General features: G+C 41.3%; 1 protein-coding gene across 1 annotated transcript in view; it reads left to right on the forward strand.

The window, feature by feature from the left end:
* Window positions 1-8: 8 nt before the first annotated feature.
* The window catches only part of Hp1bp3 (heterochromatin protein 1, binding protein 3), a 36,116-nt gene continuing 19,113 nt past the window's right edge, over window positions 9-17,011 (forward strand). Inside the window, exons 1-7 of the mRNA XM_013032582.1 lie at window positions 9-105; window positions 6,912-7,109; window positions 7,527-7,626; window positions 8,468-8,621; window positions 10,045-10,204; window positions 14,033-14,176; window positions 16,156-16,236. Coding sequence (XP_012888036.1) covers window positions 7,014-7,109; window positions 7,527-7,626; window positions 8,468-8,621; window positions 10,045-10,204; window positions 14,033-14,176; window positions 16,156-16,236 — 735 coding nt within the window. The 5' untranslated portion in view covers window positions 9-105; window positions 6,912-7,013. The remainder of the gene's footprint in view (window positions 106-6,911; window positions 7,110-7,526; window positions 7,627-8,467; window positions 8,622-10,044; window positions 10,205-14,032; window positions 14,177-16,155; window positions 16,237-17,011) is intronic.

Here is a 17,011-nt window from a genome sequence, read left to right on the forward strand (position 1 = left end):
AGTCGGCGGCGGGGCCTGGAGGACGGCGGCGACGGCGGCGAGCAGCGGCGGGAACGGCGCCGACTAGTCGCGCGGGACGCAGGCGCCGGGATACGGAGCATCAAGGTAACGCAGGACAGAACCAGCGAGCCGACAGTAGGCGCGGGGCGCGGGCCCCGAAAACGAGTGTCGGAGGACGGCCGCCCGCTCGCCTGGGACGCGGACGCCGCTCCCCGGAGAAGAGGGGGCGGGGCATCCGGGTCCCGGGAGGTGGCACCTTTTGTCTGCTCGCGGCGGCCGCCCCGCCCTCTCACCCCTCTTTCCTCTCCCTCTCCCCCCCAGCTATCTGTCCCCCTTCCCCTGTGTCGGACACCTCCGCCAGGGCCCTCCTGCGCGCGCTCCCGCCCTTGTTTTGTTTGGACTTGGGGGAGGAGGGGCAGCGCTTCCCTAGCCGTGCGCCCCCCCTCTCGTGTCCCATCGCGCATGCGTTAGCGTGTGCCACCGCGCCCTATTGGCTGCGGGCTGGCACATGCGCATTGTCCTCCGCGGCTCATCGCCCGCCGCGCCCTCCTTCTTCACCCTCCCCCCCTTACTCCGTCAACGGTCTTCCAGCCGGTTCGAAAGATGCCGGCGGCGGTGACTGGCTGTGGCGGGCCCGCCCCCCGGCTTCTCCGCCCCCGCTGCCGCCATTACGGCGCTCCCAGTGGTGAGTGTGCGGAGCCGAGGCCCGCGTTCCGCCGCCATCTCCGCGCGAGCCTCGGCCCGGGCTTTGGGCCGCGCCTTCCCCACCGCTCCCGGGTTCTGACGCCTTGGCACCCCCCGTCCCGAAGCGCTGCCGCCCGCTGTTTCCCTCTTTGTCTCCCCCGCTCCGCGCCGCTCAGCCCTCTGGGGCGCCCCGCCAGCTTCGCTGCCGCTGCTGCCTTGACCGCCACGCGCTTTCGCCTTGCCTGGGCCGCGGCTTAGGGGCGGCTCGGGCCCGACGAGGGCCCGGGCGTGGGGGCACGGGCTGGGTTGTCAGGGAGGCCGGGTTGGTGAAACGAGCCCCAGACCCGAGGAGATTCCCCACCCGACCTTTCGGAGGCAGGGATTCCTGTTTCTGCCCTGCTGAAGGACTCGGGCAGTTTCTCCCGTGGCTGGTGGTGTTTCCCGGCTCCTTTGGGGTGGGGAAGGCACTGGGAGTTCGTCGGGGGCCCGAGGAGCTTGCTGTCTTCGATTTGAAGAGTCGTTTTGAAAGATGCCTTGAGTTTGTGTAATCCGATGTAGGCATGAAACTGTTACTAGCTTTAATTATTTTTAACTGCTTTTAAAAGTTTAGTGTTTCTTGTTCCCAAGTAGATGTAACATTCCTCTTTTTGTTTCTTTAGTTTAGTTTTGTTTTGTTTTTAGCCTACTAGAAATTGAGGGCTGGAAGTTGGTAGAGGAAGTATAGTGAACTCCTGCTATGTGGTAAGCCTTTTAGCTAGATTGTGACTCTCTTGAGAGAAGGGGCCTGTGTGGTTTTCCAACTTTTATACCGTAGATGAGCATCAGCTAAATGATTTAATGAAAGGTGGAAGTGGAAAAAGTAAAAGTTATCTCTGTGGCTTACTCCTGAGAGTAGGGAAAGACTAGATTGGAAGCAAGTTAAGGTATCCAGTGTATCGCTGGTGACATTAGAATGCATAAAGTTATTTTATAGGAATTAGGACATAATACTTTCCCCGAAATGCACAGTCAAACTCCTACTTAATTAAGAGGGGGAAAAAAACCTTTTTAAACAGAGGTAATAAATTAAACTAAGGTTTTGGACTTTTCCAGGTTTATTTTTCTTTCTGCCTGTACTAAACAGCTTAGTTTGGCATTTTCCTTGTTTTTGTATAACCTAACATTAAACTTAACAACTCATACACAACCGGAAACTAAAAAAGAAATCCCCAACCTCTCACAAACCCATGTTCCCAGAACCACGTAAATCACAGGTAAACAGCTCTTGTTTGGGCACTTACAAGATAAAAACTGAAGTGCTGCAGTGACAGTAGAAATGATGCCTGCAGGAACAAGTGTGGTGACCTAAAAGTGATCATTCAGAATTTCTGTAACAGAAAGCTTAGTAATAGGTAAATAGTGATGGTAAGGTGGGTGTGTTTCCCACCCATATGGTATAATCCTGTAAACTTCCAACCTTGAGTTTATCAGATAACTTATTGAAACTTTACTAAGGAAATTCAGAGCCAAAGTAAGAATTTCTCAGGATCTCAAATACTATGGTGTGTTACTTTGGAAGGGGGAAAAAGGGGTGAGATAGAGTTCTTGCTGTGTCTTGAACTCCAGTGATACTTCTGCCTCAGTTTCCTTAAGTAGCTGGGACTATAGGCATGTACCACAAATGCCTCATAAGTTCTATCAGGTGTCACTGTTCACTTGACTTTTTTCCTAGTGAATATGGAGTACTCCCTGTATGTTGGACATCATGTGGGTACAGCAGTGGGTTAAATTCTTGGTGCATGCTGAGCTTACATTCCATTGAGAGAGAAAGTAATGTTTAAGGAAACCTAAAAAGAAGCTAGGAGGCCTTTCTGAGGCGATAATTGTGCAGAGGGTAGGTATAAGCAGAAATGTTCTAGTCTGAGAGGACAGGGTGCAAACACCCTGGACTAGAATGAACTGATCACATTGCAGGGACCAAAAGATGGTATACATGTTTGGACTCAAGAATATAGTGAGAGAGGTAGTTTGTAGGAATTGAGGTTCATGAAGAAGTTAGTATATGAGGTTTTAGGTGAGCGATGTCTGGATCCATTTGTTTGGTGGATACAGCAGAAGATCGATGGCCCAACTTATTTTATCATGATTCCAATCTGAGAAATACTTTTTAATTTGTTTTTTTGTATGTGTATGTCTGCATCAGTCCTGGGGCTTGAGCTCAAGGCCTGAGTGTTTGTCCCTGAGCTTTTATGCTCAAGGCCTAGCACTCTACTACCATTTGAGCCACAGCTCCGCCTCCAGATATTTAATGTTTAATTGGAGATGAGAGTCTCAAGGATTTCCCTGCCCTGGCTGAGTTTGGATTGCTATGTTCAGATCTCAGCCCCCTGAGTAGCTAGGATGTACGGGCATGAGGAAATGGCACCCAGCATCTATGTCTATATGAACTGATAGTCGCCCTGATTTTAATTTTTAGGTTTTTTTTTCTCACTTTGATGTTAGCAGTTGCTTCCTATATCTCATACCTGTAATCCTAGCTACTCAGGAGGCTGAGATCTGAGGATCACAGTTCAAAGCCAGCCTGGGCAAGAAAGTCTGTGAAACTCTTATCTCCAATAAACCACAGAAAACTGGAAGTGGCGCTGTAGCTCAAGTGGTGGAGTGCTCGCCTTGAGCTAAAGAGCTGAGGCACAGCGACCAGGCCCAGAGTTTCAAGCCTCACTACCAAAAAACAAAAATAAATCTGTTTATTAGTGATGGATGAGTACAGACTTGACTGGAAAGGGTTTGACAGTTTTTTCTGTATTTGTTGACAAGGATTTTTTTTTTTGGTGGAGGGGGGGGGTCCGGTCATGGGGCCTGAACTCTGGGCCTGGGCGCTCTCCCTCAGCTCAAGGCTAGGGCTCTACCACTTGAACCACAGCGCCACTCCGACTTTTTTCTTTCTGCTTATGTGGTGCTGAGGAATCAAACCCAGGGCCTCAGGCATGCAAGGCAAGTGCTCTACCACTGAGCCACCTTCCCAGCCCGGATTTTTTTTTTTTTTAAGATACCTTTGAGTTGGTTGCCTATATTCTAGTTATTCAGGAAGCTGAAATCTGAGGATCATGGTTTGGAGCCAGCCCAGACAGGAAAGTCTGTGAGACTGTCTCCAATTAAACACCAAAAAAAAAAAAAAAAAACCCAGAAATGGAGCTGTGGCTCAAGTGGTAAATCACTAGCCTTGAACACAAAAGCTCAGGGAAAGTGCTGGGGCTCAGAGTTCAAGCCCAGGACCAGCCCAAAAACAAAAAAATTAAGATACCTTTGATCAGGGAAATTTAGCCTACTTAACTAGTGTTATCATATGATTGTTTCACTTTTTCATAGTATTTGTATAACATACCAGATTTACATAGTTTTCATTATTTTTATTATGAAAATTTAAGTGGGCACCAGTTGCTCATGCCCCTAATCCTAGCTACTTGGGAGGCTGCAATTGGGAGGATATCCACCCTAGGGGAAAAGTTTGCAGGACCCTTCTCAATCCAGAGTTGTGCACAGTGGTACATGCCTGTTATCCTACTATGAAAAGCCTAAAACAGGCAAGTTACAGCCTAGGAATGAGCAGGAAGTGAGACTCTTACCTGCTTAGCTAGTGCAAGGCCTTAGTTGTATGTGTGTAAATTATCCCAAGATTGGTTTTTGTTTTTGTTTTTTTGGGTCCAGTCATGAGGCTTGAACTCTGGGCCTGGGTACTGCCCGTCAGCTCTTCAGCTCAAGGCTAGCGCTCTACCACTTGAGCCACAGCCCCACTTCCGGCTTTTTTCCTTTTTTTTTTTTTTGCTTATGTGGTGCTGAGGAATTTAACCCAGGGCCTCATGCATGCAAGGCAAGTGCTCTACCACTGAGCCACCTTCCCAGCCCCCCAAGGTAGATTTTTAACTTTTTTTTAAAACTTTTTTTTTTTTTTTTGCCAGTCCTGGGGCTTGAACCAGGGCCTGGTCACTGTCACTGAGCCTCTCTGTGTTCAAGTCTAGTGCCCTACTACTCCAGCCACAGCACCACTTCCGGCTTTTTCTGTTTATGTGGTACTGAGGAATTGAACCCAGAGTTTCATGCATGCCAAGCAAGTGCTGTACCACTAAGCCACATTCCCAGCCCCAGGTTTTTAACTTTTGTAAACCTAAATAAGGCCCTTAAACCGTCTTAGCCCTCATCACAGATAAGAAAACAAGCTCATTTCTGGGGTCTTGTTTGTTTTAAGTTTGATTTTTGAGGATTTTACTATGCAGCCCCAGGCTGGCCTCCCAACTCATCATCTGAAAGTTTCGCAATAGGGATTTACATATGCTGTGCCACCATGCATGGCTCATTTCTATATTTTGTAATTTTTTAGGTGAATTGTAAAATGAACATGTTACATAGTTTTGAGCAACTTTGTGTTTGTAGTGCTGTGATTCAATCCAGGCCCCAGTGCTTAGGCAAATGCTCTGCCACTAAGTTACATTTTCAGCTCCTATAACAGTTAATTACAAATATTTGTACATACTTCTAATTGAGTAGTGTTAGTAAATTTTACTTCATTATACTGTCTTAAATTATTTGTTTTGCTTTTCCTTGCAGCTAGTTGACAGTTGGAAGCATTCTTTGTGTTGAAATGTTTTTTTATATAATTTTGTTATTATCAAAGTGTGGTACAGAAGGGTTATCATTTCATAAGTTAGGTAATCAATACATTTCTTACCATTTGCTTTTCCCATCCCTGCCCACAGAGTTCATTCTCTACATGGTGTATACTGAATACCATGATTGTGTTTGTTTACCCTTCCTCCCTCCCTTTCTGCATCCTCTTAGCCCCCCTAAAAAGACAGGGGAAAAAAAGCCCAAAGCAAAAACAAATATCACCACCACCAACAGCAGCAACCACAACAACAAAAACCTTTACTTAGTTCATTTTAGGTTTGGATTCAGTTACTTGACAATCTAAAAACTCTTAAATTCCTAGATAGTGTTAATTTTCTTTTTGTTTTGTATTTTAGCATTATGAGGTTTGAGCTCTTGACCTTAAGTTTGCTAGAAAGGTGCTTGAATCATGTCTTTTTTTGTCTTATTCTTCAGATAGGGTCTTATTTCTGCTCAGGGCTGGCCTTAGATGAACCGTGGCGTAGCTGGCCTCCACACCTGGCTTGTTTTTGTTTTTTGTTTTTTTAAACTTCTGGGATTTGAACAGTGAAATCCTATCTAGTAAGTAGGTGCTCTACCATTTGAGCCACCTAGTTTTGTTCCTTGATTGATTTGAGATAGGGTTTCACTTTTTTTTTTTTTTGGCTGTCCTAAATCCTGTCTCCACCTCCTCCCATTTCCATCTCAGGCTAGCCAAGAATTACGGGAGCAGATGAAATTTTTGAGGGGAAAGCAGTATTAATGATCAGTAAGGCAGGTTTGATTGACTGTGGGTTTTATCTATGACTATTTTATTTTTACTTACATTAAAAATACAACAAATTGGGGGCTGGGAAGGTGGCTCAGTAGTAGAGCGCTTGTCTTGCATGCATGAGGCCCTGAGTTCAATTCCTCAGCACCACATAAGCAAAAAGAAAAAAGCCGAAAGTGGTGCTGTGTCTTAAGTGATAGAGCGCTAGCCTTGAGCTGAAGAGCTGAGGGACAGTGCCCAGGCCCAGAGTTCAGGCCCCACAACCGGACCCAAAAAACAACAGCAACAACAAATTAGGTTTTCAAGGTATATTTCTATTCTCCTTTGACTCTCTAAAAGCCTCTGGTTTGAAAGGCTCTTAGAAAGTTCTTCAGCAGTATTTTGAGTCCTTGTGTTTTCCCTTAATAGAGAAAAGGATTATTTATCTACTTATTTATTTAATGACCCCTTTGAGTAATAAAAACATTGTCTAATAAACTGACCCTTGAACCAACATTTGACTAAACTGTTCCCTAGTCTTTCTAAGCCCCTGATGATAATAGGAGGGGATAGAGCTTGGTTCCTTATGAGCTTTCTTGTCTTCGTTGCCTTTGTTCATGTGGACGTTGCAACAGCTGCTGTGGCTTACGCATTTGTCTCAGTCACTGCTTTACATACTATATTTTGATGGTGGTTTTTTTCTTTTTGAGTAACTAAATCACCTGTCACCTAACTGTAAGTTTTAATTCCCCCCTCCCTTTGGATGTATATTAAATTTAGACAGTTTAGTTTTGTTTAGACAGGTTAGTTTTGTTTCTGTTAATCTTCACACCGGGTCTTTTCTGTGCTTTAGGTTGACTCTTCACCACACTGAAACCATTAGGAAAAATCCTTGTGGTTAACAGCAGAGGCTTCAGAGTGTGTAACCTGTATTCAGGCCTAGAAATTATTTTAAATGGCGACTGATACGTCTCAAGGTGAACTCGTCCATCCTAAGGCACTCCCACTTATAGTAGGAGCTCAGCTGATCCACGCGGACAAGTTAGGTGAGGTAGGGGCTGACACATTCTTGAAGCTCACTCTTGGATCAACCCCTGACTTCAGGCTCTGCTGGGTTCTTCTTGGTACATGTTCCCTCCCCCACCTTCAGGGAGAGTACAGTGGTGACTGAAAAATCAAATAGATACAAAGTTCTTTTCATCTTCCCCTTTCCCACAAATTCCTAAAGGAATTGCCAACCTTCTAAATGTATTCCAAGCCAAGAATAATCATTTCCATATAAAATTCTATCTGAAATAAAATACTTTGAAGCATATTTCATTAAAAAAAAAACTTTGAAAAGTAATTTGTATCAGATCCTGGAGTTGACTTGAAGAATTCTCCTACATCTTTTGACACCCAGTTAGGTCCCTTGAGAAAGAGAAAACATTTTTAGTGCATGTTTGATTTTGGCCATCTCTTTTCTTAGAAGGTAGAAGATAACACCATGCCAATTCGACGGGCTGTGAATTCTACCCGGGAGACTCCACCCAAAAGCAAACCTGTTGAAGGAGAGGAAGAAAAGCCAGGTAGTGTAAAGCAGGCACAACTAAAGAAGGCAAAATATTTACTCTTTTATTTGAAGTATTCCATCAATCTTTGAATTTCATTGCAGTTTTTCCTCAGTGCTGAGTGTTATGGGGGAACTTTTAAAGAAAGAAGCTGTAAGATTGCATTTTCTCTCTTACTCGTTCTTGGAAGGTGAAGTATAACGTTCTTAGTATTGAAAATGAGCATCTTTGTCTAAAGTCATTGAGTTAGAAATTAGCTGGGCGCCAGTGGCTCATACCTGTAATCCTAGCTACTCAGGAGGCTGAGATCTGAGGATCAGGGTTCAAAGCCAGCCCGGGCAGGAAAGTCCATGAAACTTATCTCCAATAAATCACCAGAAAACCAGAAGTGGCGCTGGGGCTCAAGTGGTAGAGTGCTTGCCTTCAGCTGAAGAGCTGAGGGACAGCACCCAGGCCCAGAGTTCAAGCCCCACGACCAACACAAAACAAAAAAGAATGAAAGAGGTGTGAGGAAGAAATTTAGTGGACAGTACACACATACACATCCCTCCCCCCACCTCACCTCAAGAAAGAGAAGAAAATTATTCAAAGTAATTTGTTGTTCGTTTTATTTTTGTGCTAGTCCTGAGGCTTAAATTCAATGCCTGGGTACTCTCTGTGATGTTTTGTTCTCAAGACTAGAGTTCTGCCACTTGAGCCACAACCCCATTTCTGAGTTCCGAGGATTACAGGCATGAGCCACAGTGTCCAGCTGCTGTTCGTTTTAGAATTCACCTGTTAAGCAAAACACTGACCTTTTCTTGACTAGGAGAGTGCTTCTAATATATCTACTTGATACAGTTCTCACCTGATTGTTTAGAACCAGATGTCAGTTCAGAGGAATCTGTCTCCACTGTAGAAGAACCAGAGAATGAAACTCCACCTGCTACGTCTAGTGAGACAGAACAGCCCAAGGGGGAGCCTGAGAAGGAAGAAAAGGAAGAAAACAAGTCTTCTGAGGAAACCAAAAAGGAGTAAGGAATTGTGCCTTCTTGGTATTTATAGATAAGACTGTAAAAGTACAGTAGATCAGACTATATCACAGTATTGCTATATGCTAGATACGTGCTGTTTGGATAAGCTTTTCAGAATTATCAGTTGAAATGGTTTTATGTAGTTACATGGCACTTAGAATTTGCAGTAGTTAGCAGAGCCATGCTTTGAGTAATTAATTATCCTTTCCTATCTGCCTTGGAGTATGTGTTTGTGTATAGAATCCATTGTGCAAATGTTGAATATTTTAAGCATTGTCAACGACTTAGAAATGAGGGGCTGAGAAGGTAGCTTAGTAGTAGAGTGCTTGCCTTGCATGCATGAGCTCCTGGGTTTGATTTCTCAGCACCACATAAGCAGAAAAAGCCAGAAATGGCACTGTGGTAGCGCGCTTGCCTTGAGTGGAAAAAGCTCAGGGAGCTACGCACTGGTGGCTCATGTCTGTGATCCTGGCTATTCAGGAGGCTGAGATCTGAGGATCGTGGTTCAGAAACTTAAGAATGAAAGACAACTATTAAAATCTGATGTAAAAGATATGTCATTTTATCCCTGTCTCTGTGCTAGGAATGACTTATTTTTGTTGTGCTTATGTAGAAGCATCACAGCAAGCCATTATTAAGAGTGACTTGTAAACCTCTGTGTACTCAATCAAGTTTTCAATTGAAGGTGGTTCAGAGCAACTAAAGGCAAAATTTACAGTCAGTCATCTGTATCTATAAGAAGTGATCCAATCTGTTTGAATTTTTTATTTATTTTACATGATAGCTTATAGTGTTTGGTGTGTTACTTTCACATTTGTTCATGAAAGTTAGAAATTTTTAAATAAAACAGGAATAGCTGTAGCTTGTATATGTTATCCTCAGGGAACCCTATATTGTGTTTCATAGGCAGAAGTAAGGTCTGGGATTTTTTAGCAGCTATGCTATGTTTTAAAGTGTTATGGTACACATTTTAGATTTACTGTTAGATCTGTGATTACTTAGAATAAAGTAATGGTCTTACTTATAAATTGTTTGAATATGCATAATCTCGTAGTAGTAGTTAGTATTACAATAATTTTACACCTGCGGTGACCGAGACATTATTACTTGCTAATGTGAATGAATCAGGTAGCTAGTACTAGGTGTTACAGCTAAAACACAAACCTTGAATTCTGTCTACTACCATAGATTGCTTGCAATACTCAATACAGTGTACATGCTTTGTAAAAAGTTGCTGTACTGTATGGTTCAGTGAATAACGGCAAAAGAACTCTGTATTTGTTCAGTATAGATGCATTTTTTTCTCAAATATTTATAATTTCTCATTTTAGAATCCCCAAATTTGAAACCTGTGGGCATAGAACGTAGACTGTACCTTTTTCTTGAGTTTCATCTTGTTTAATAAAAGTTATTTGTTTTAAAGTGAGAAAGATCAGCCCAAAGAAAAGGAGAAGAAAGTGAAAAAAACAATACCTTCCTGGGCCACCCTTTCTGCCAGCCAGTTAGCCAGGGCCCAGAAACAAACCCCAATGGCTTCTTCTCCACGTCCGAAGATGGATGCAATCCTAACTGAGGCTATTAAGGCAAGTTTTCATTTGAAAGGGGTCATCTTAGATTAGTCCTATTCACTTAAAAATGGTATATTTTGTTCAGACATCAGCAGAGCAAATCTTGCTTTGCTTCCTAAAGGAGACTTAAATAGATGAAAACCACAAGAGATGCATGTTTTTCTAATATAATTACATTTGATGAACAATGTTGTTTTTTTCAGAAATCATTTACTATTAATAATTATTTTCAATTTATCTTTAGAAAAAATTTAAAATTACTTTAAACTAGCTTTACAAATATTACAGTATATTCCAATCAACAGAAAAATTTTAACTCAATTTGTTGATTAAGTATAGTTTTTGAAGGCTAAAAATTTTAATTCTTTCAACAAATACTTATGGACTACTTTTCTCTCAGTCAACCAGAGACTTAAAGCAAGGTCTTTCCTCTTACAAAATCGAATTGTTACTAGAGAACAAAATAACATTAAGTATATTTGTTTAAAAGTAATATCTTCAGTGCCATTTGTACTGAGCCTCTTGATATTTATAAACCTTACTGTTCATACCTAAACTAAGAAACTCTCTTCTAAGTGCACTATTTTGCTCATCCTGTCTCTTCCAAAATAATAAATTTACCTTCCTTATATGGCTTTCATTAGCTTATGTTGTCATACATGTTAGTTTTTTTTAAAAAAATTTTAAGGCTTGGGACTGGGAAGGTGGCTCAGTGATAGAATGCTTGCTTCGCATGCTTGAGGCCCTGGGCTCGATTCTTCTGCACCACATAACCAGAAAAAAGCCGAAAGTGGCACTGTGGCTCAAGTACTAGAGTGCTAGCCTTGAGCTGAAGAGCTGAGGGAAAACGCGCAGGCCCAGAGTTCAGGCCCCAGAACCGTCCCCTCCCCCCCCCCAAAAAAATTAAGGCTACCTTCAAATCTGTTACCACCTTTATTATTTAATACGCATCTTAGTACCCCCTACCCCATCTTCCTCCAGACAAGCATTTTACCACAGAACTCATTCCCAGCCCAAATCTTTCCATTTAATTTGCGTTATTTCACCTGATCAATTGATAAGAGGAATTAAAATAGATCCTTCATTTTGGGACCCTTCTGAGTCAGGATTGGGGACAGATATTCAAATAATTTTAACCAAGAGTGGTATGCATAGGAAGGAGCAGCCTGGTTGTAATTTCAGATTCAAGAAGAGAGCACTTTCACGTGAACTGTCAGAGAATTCCTTCAGACCTCTTCATTCCTTCAAGGCTCATAGGCTCTCACTTAATTAAGAAAACTTTTCTTCCTGTAGTAGCTTTCTTGAGATCTTAAGATCTCTGTTCTTTGTGTAGCCTCTCTTCAAGGATTATACTTCATGTCTACTCAGCCTTGGTTTGAAGGAACATTGTTATGGTGAACATAAAGAAGGATCTAAAATTTTAAAATAGTGAAACAAATGTGCCTATGCAGAATAAGATTTTTGTGCATCTATGTATGTATACACATAATTGTATGTACCTATGTATATATTCCATAAGTATTATAAATGATTATTTTAGAGCACTGATAGTGTTTTATATGTCAAACAGGAGTCCTCATACCTACTCCCATGTCTGTCAGTTTGGTGGAACAAAAGATTGATTATTTTAGCTTTACAGAGTTCTTTTTTGCTTAATTTTCTTGGCTTAGTGTTTTCTTACAGGATCAGGAATAAATAATAGATTATTAATAGTTCAAAGATAATTAGTGAATTTACTGACCTATATTAACACGATTTATTTTTTATTTTATTTTTTTGTCAGTCGTGGGGCTTGAACTCTGGGCCTGGGCGCTGTCCTTCAGCTCTTCAGCTCAAGGCGAGCGCTCTACCACTTGAGCTACAGCGCCACTTCCAGTTTTCTGGTGGTTTATTGGAGATAAGAGTCTCAAGGTCTCTCCTGCCCGGGCTGGCTTTGAACCCTGATCCTCAGATCTCAGCCTCCTGAGTAGCTAGGATTACAGGCGTGAGCCGCCAGCGCCCGGCTTATTAACACGATTTATATAGTACTATCTTTTCTGGTCCATCTACTCTGAAAGCTTAAAATTAGTCATTCTTCATTATTGTAAATATGCATAAAAGAGCATTCAACTAAGTTTATTAAATGAGAACAGGTAACTGCTAAGTTTAGTTTGCAGATGATAATGGGTAACCATGAAATAACTAACAGGTGCTACTTTTCTGTGCTTCAAATTTTAAAGCATGTAAGAACAAACATTTGCTGCTTTTAGACATAATGAGATACTTAATTCTTCTGTGGACATTAGTAGATAAGATGGAAATGGAAAAAGTGCATTAAATTCCAATAGAACGCCTCAATTTTTACTCAAAACCTCCCCTTAAAATTTTACCAACTGAGCTGGGTACTGGTGGCTCACGCATGTAATCCTAGTTTCTCAGAAGGCTGAGATCTGAGGGTCATTATTTAAAACCAGCCTGGGAAGGAAAGTCCAAGAGACTCTTATATCCAATTACCCATCAGAAAAGTAGGACTGTGGCTCAAAGTGGTATCACTACCCTTGAACAAAAACTAGCTCAGGGATAACACCTAGGCCCTGAGTTCAAGCCCCACAACCAATTAAAAAAAAAATTAGCCGGGCATCAGTGGCTCACATCTGTAATCCTACTCAAGAGGCTGAGATCTGAGGATCATGGTTCAAAGCCAGCCCAGGCAGAAAAGCCCATGAGACTCTTATCTCCAACAAACCACTCAGAAAACCAGAAGTGGCGCTGTAACTCCAGTGGTAGAGTGCTTGCCTTGAGCTGAAGATTGAGGGTTAGCACCTAGGCCGAATTCAAGTACCACAACTAACAACAACAACAACAAAAATTATACCAACTGCTGCAGTGTGGCTCATGGTAAAACACCTGCTTAGCAAGGGTGAGGTCCTGAGTTTAAAGCCTAGCACTGCCCCCCCCCAAGGTTTTACCAACTGTGCCATCTGTAAACCCAGCTTTATTTTTTTTGTTCAGACTATGTTTTCTGCTAACACTTATGGGAAACCTGCAGAAGAATTGTTACAGTGTGGCAAAATTCTCTCTTCATAAAATAGGCTAGACAGATAATCTTGTAAATGATAGAATGCTCTGTGCTACCCTCATTTTGATGCTAAAGATCTATGTTTTAAGTTAGATGCTATGATTGATACCTCTAATCCTAGGATTACAGATGGCTGATATCTTAAGAGCAAGGTTTTGAGCCAGCCCAGGCAGAAAAGTTTTTTTTTTTTTGATCATGGGGCTTGAACTCAGGGTCTGGGTGTTGTCCTTGAGTTTTTTTGCTCAAAGCTAGCACTCTACCACTTTGAGCTACAGCTCCACTTCCAGTTTTCAGATAGTTAACTGGACATAAGTATCTCATGGACTTTCCTGCCAGAGCTGATTTTGAATCATAATCCTCAGATCTCAGCCTTCTGAGTAGCTAGATTTATAGGTGTGAGCCAGCACCCAGCACTAGGAGACTCTTATCTCCAACTAACCAGACAAGCAAAACTAGAGGCATGGCTTAAGTGGTAGAGTGTCAGCCATGAGCAATAAAGCCAAGGGATAGCATAAAGCCCCAAGTTCAGGCCCAGTTACCAACACACACACACACACACACACACACACACACACACACACACACACACACATACCACTCATTGTAGAAATAGTTCATAATTATATACTTCTTCAAAGCCAGTGTAAACTTAGGTGGACTGAAATACTGTTCATTCTTCCTTAACCATGTTAATCTGTTATCATCTCCAAAATAACATAGAGTATGTGTCAAGTTCTCTAATAGAAAATAAGTAATATATATGGCTTGATAAATCTGTTTTCTAGGCATGCTTCCAGAAGACTGGTGCATCAGTGGTTGCTATTCGAAAATATATCATCCATAAATATCCTTCTCTGGAACTAGAGAGAAGAGGCTATCTCCTTAAGCAAGCACTAAAAAGAGAATTAAATAGAGGAGTCATCAAACAGGTACCACACAGCTGTTAGAAATAAGTTTATTTCATATAGCACCTATGCTTGGTCCATTTTTAGTAATATTAGGCTCTGTATGTATTTTGTTGTTGTTTTTGTTGTTACCAACAAAGGTACATGGTATCACAGTACTCCAGATAATAGCCAGATTTCAAAAATACTGGTGTCAGTTGTATTTATAATTCATGTATCTTCTAAGGAGCTGAAGCAATAAGATAGTGTTGATTTTTTTACTCCAGCTTATTGTACTCTTACTTGGATTTTCTACAGGGCCTACTCAGGCTTGAAATTGTGTAGCATTGAAAATGAGTAGTAGTGTTAAGACAATCCTATTACTGTAATAGCCAGAAAGAATAATTGCTTTTGTCTTAGGTTTATAAATATTAAAACTTAACTTACACAACTAGACTTGTTATTTCTCAGCCTTGTAAATAGTTTCATCCTGATAAGGAGCATCAAAGAAACCTGAATGCATTGACACCCTAGAACCAATATTGAGCTTGGCATAATCTGTGTTACCTTACACAGTTCATAGTTCAGTCAGAATCAGAGAATTCTAGGGCAGGGGTATAGCACAGTGGTAAAAATCTTGGTCTACCCTTTCTGCAGCCAGCTACCACTGTAGCCAGGACTCTGGCCCTAATTAGTGTAGAATTTTATGCCACTCAGGCATTTAAACTGCTTATATGGAATGTATGGCTCAAGTGGTAGAGTGCCTAGCCAAGGACAAGGCCCTGAGTTCAACATCCCAGTATCACCAAAAATAAGAAAAATTCTGTTAAGGAACTTTCAGTAAATACTTAATTTCAAAAGTAAATATTGAGCCTCTCTTATATCAGGTACTATGAGAGATTCAGCAGTGAATAAACCATATCCCCTTCTGTCTTTTGGTTAAGGATTTTCAAAATGTAAAGATGATATTTAAATAGTCTTGCCAGACGCCGGTGGCTCACGCCTGTTGTAAGCTACTCAGGAGGCTGAGATCTGAGAATTGTGGTTCAAAGCCAGCCTGGGCAGGAAAGTCCATGAGACTCTTATCTCCATTTAATCACCTGAAAACTGGAAGTGGTGCTATGGCTCAAGTGGTAGAGCATTTGCCTTGGGTTGAAGAACTCAGGGGAAATTGCTTAGGCCCCAGAGTTCAAGCCCCATGACTTAAATAGTCTTTAAAATTATCATTCATTAATAGGTCTACCCAATATGAAAACCAAAGATGACATACCCCTCCCATGTCCTAAGTGCATATCAGCACAGCCTCTAGGCTACATTTCTGCTTTGCCTCCATAGACTTGCCCTTGTTTCCATGCTTAAACAATTAATGTGCTAAAAGTATTTCATATTGATTATTAATTGGTAACATTTATCCAAGTAAAACTGATATTTATGGATCAACTTTTAAAGTTCTAAGAAAGTGTTTTCACCTTGCCCATGTAATTGTAACCCCTCTGTATGGTATTTTCACAATTAAAAAAAAAAGAAAGTGTTTTCATATGTGGAATACATGGTACAACATGCCATTATGTGTGGTGTCTAAAAAATTATTATATAACTTTAGCATAAGAAATAAACTATAATTATAAAACTAAGTGATGGCCTGAGACCACATAGTGTCTAAACTTGCCAAGGAGTTGTCTCTTCATGAGACTTTTGTCCCATCACTTCTGCAGGACATTTTTTGTGATTTTATTTTTTTGTAGGTTTTTGTTTTCTTTTAGACTCAACCTAGTATCACTGTGGCATTCATCCCCAATTCTGAATTTGTAGAAATGAAAACTCAAAAGGGTTAACCGAATTGTTTAGTATTGAGTAATTAGATGGTATCATGGCTAGGATCACATCCTGTCTTTGGTTCCTATTCTTTTTTTCTCTGAACACTTAAACAGCTCTTGTGTGATACTGTATAATTCCCTTAGTCTTAGCAGAAAACTATAAGCATGAATACTGGAATGATTTAAATAAAACTTAATTCACTTTAGGTAAAAGGAAAAGGTGCATCTGGAAGTTTTGTTGTGGTCCAGAAATCAAGAAAAACACCTCAGAAGTCTAGAAACAGAAAGGTAAGAAGTCTCTACTAAAGTTTGAGCACTAAAATACTATTACTACTTTTGAAAACAGCAACCTTTATTGAGTGGCTTCTGAGTGCCTAGCACAATGCAAAGTGTAGCCTTTCTTTCAAGTCTACAGAGCTAATGAAGAGAATAGCTAGTGTGCAAGCCCAGTATTCTAATCCAGTTAAGTGCCTGGTGTTGAATTTATACGCAGCTATATAAATTATACTTTTTCATGAAATATGTGTGGTTGTGGGGATTGAACTCTGGGCCTGGGTACTGTCCCTCAGCTCTTCATCTTGAGGCTAACACTTGAGCCACAGAGCCACTTCTGGTTTTCTGGGGTTTATTGGAGATAAGAGTCTCACGGACTTTCGTGCCTGGCCTGGCTTTGAACCTCAATCCTCAGATCTCTGCCTCCTGAGTAGCTAGGATTACAGGCATGAGCCCCTGGCACTCATCTTGAAGAACAATTCTTAATAGATCCCCAAACTATGCTCCGAACCAACTTTTATTCTCATTTTTGTAAATACTAATACCTTCTCAGAATACAATTTCTAAAGTATTGTTACAACAATAAAGTGGAGTACTTAGTATTTTATTTGTCAATAATTAAAATAATGGTAATTCTTCTGTAACTTTGTTTTTACCAAAAACTGAACATTTTCTTTCTTTCTTTCTTTTTTTTTTTTTTTTGTCGATCATGGGTCTTGAACTCTGGGCCTGAAAGCTGTCCCTGAGCTCTTCAGCTCAAGGCTAGTGCTCTAGCACTTGAACCACAACA

Source organism: Dipodomys ordii, unplaced genomic scaffold (assembly GCF_000151885.1).
Source record: "Dipodomys ordii isolate 6190 unplaced genomic scaffold, Dord_2.0 Scaffold6, whole genome shotgun sequence".
Taxonomy (NCBI): domain Eukaryota; kingdom Metazoa; phylum Chordata; class Mammalia; order Rodentia; family Heteromyidae; genus Dipodomys; species Dipodomys ordii.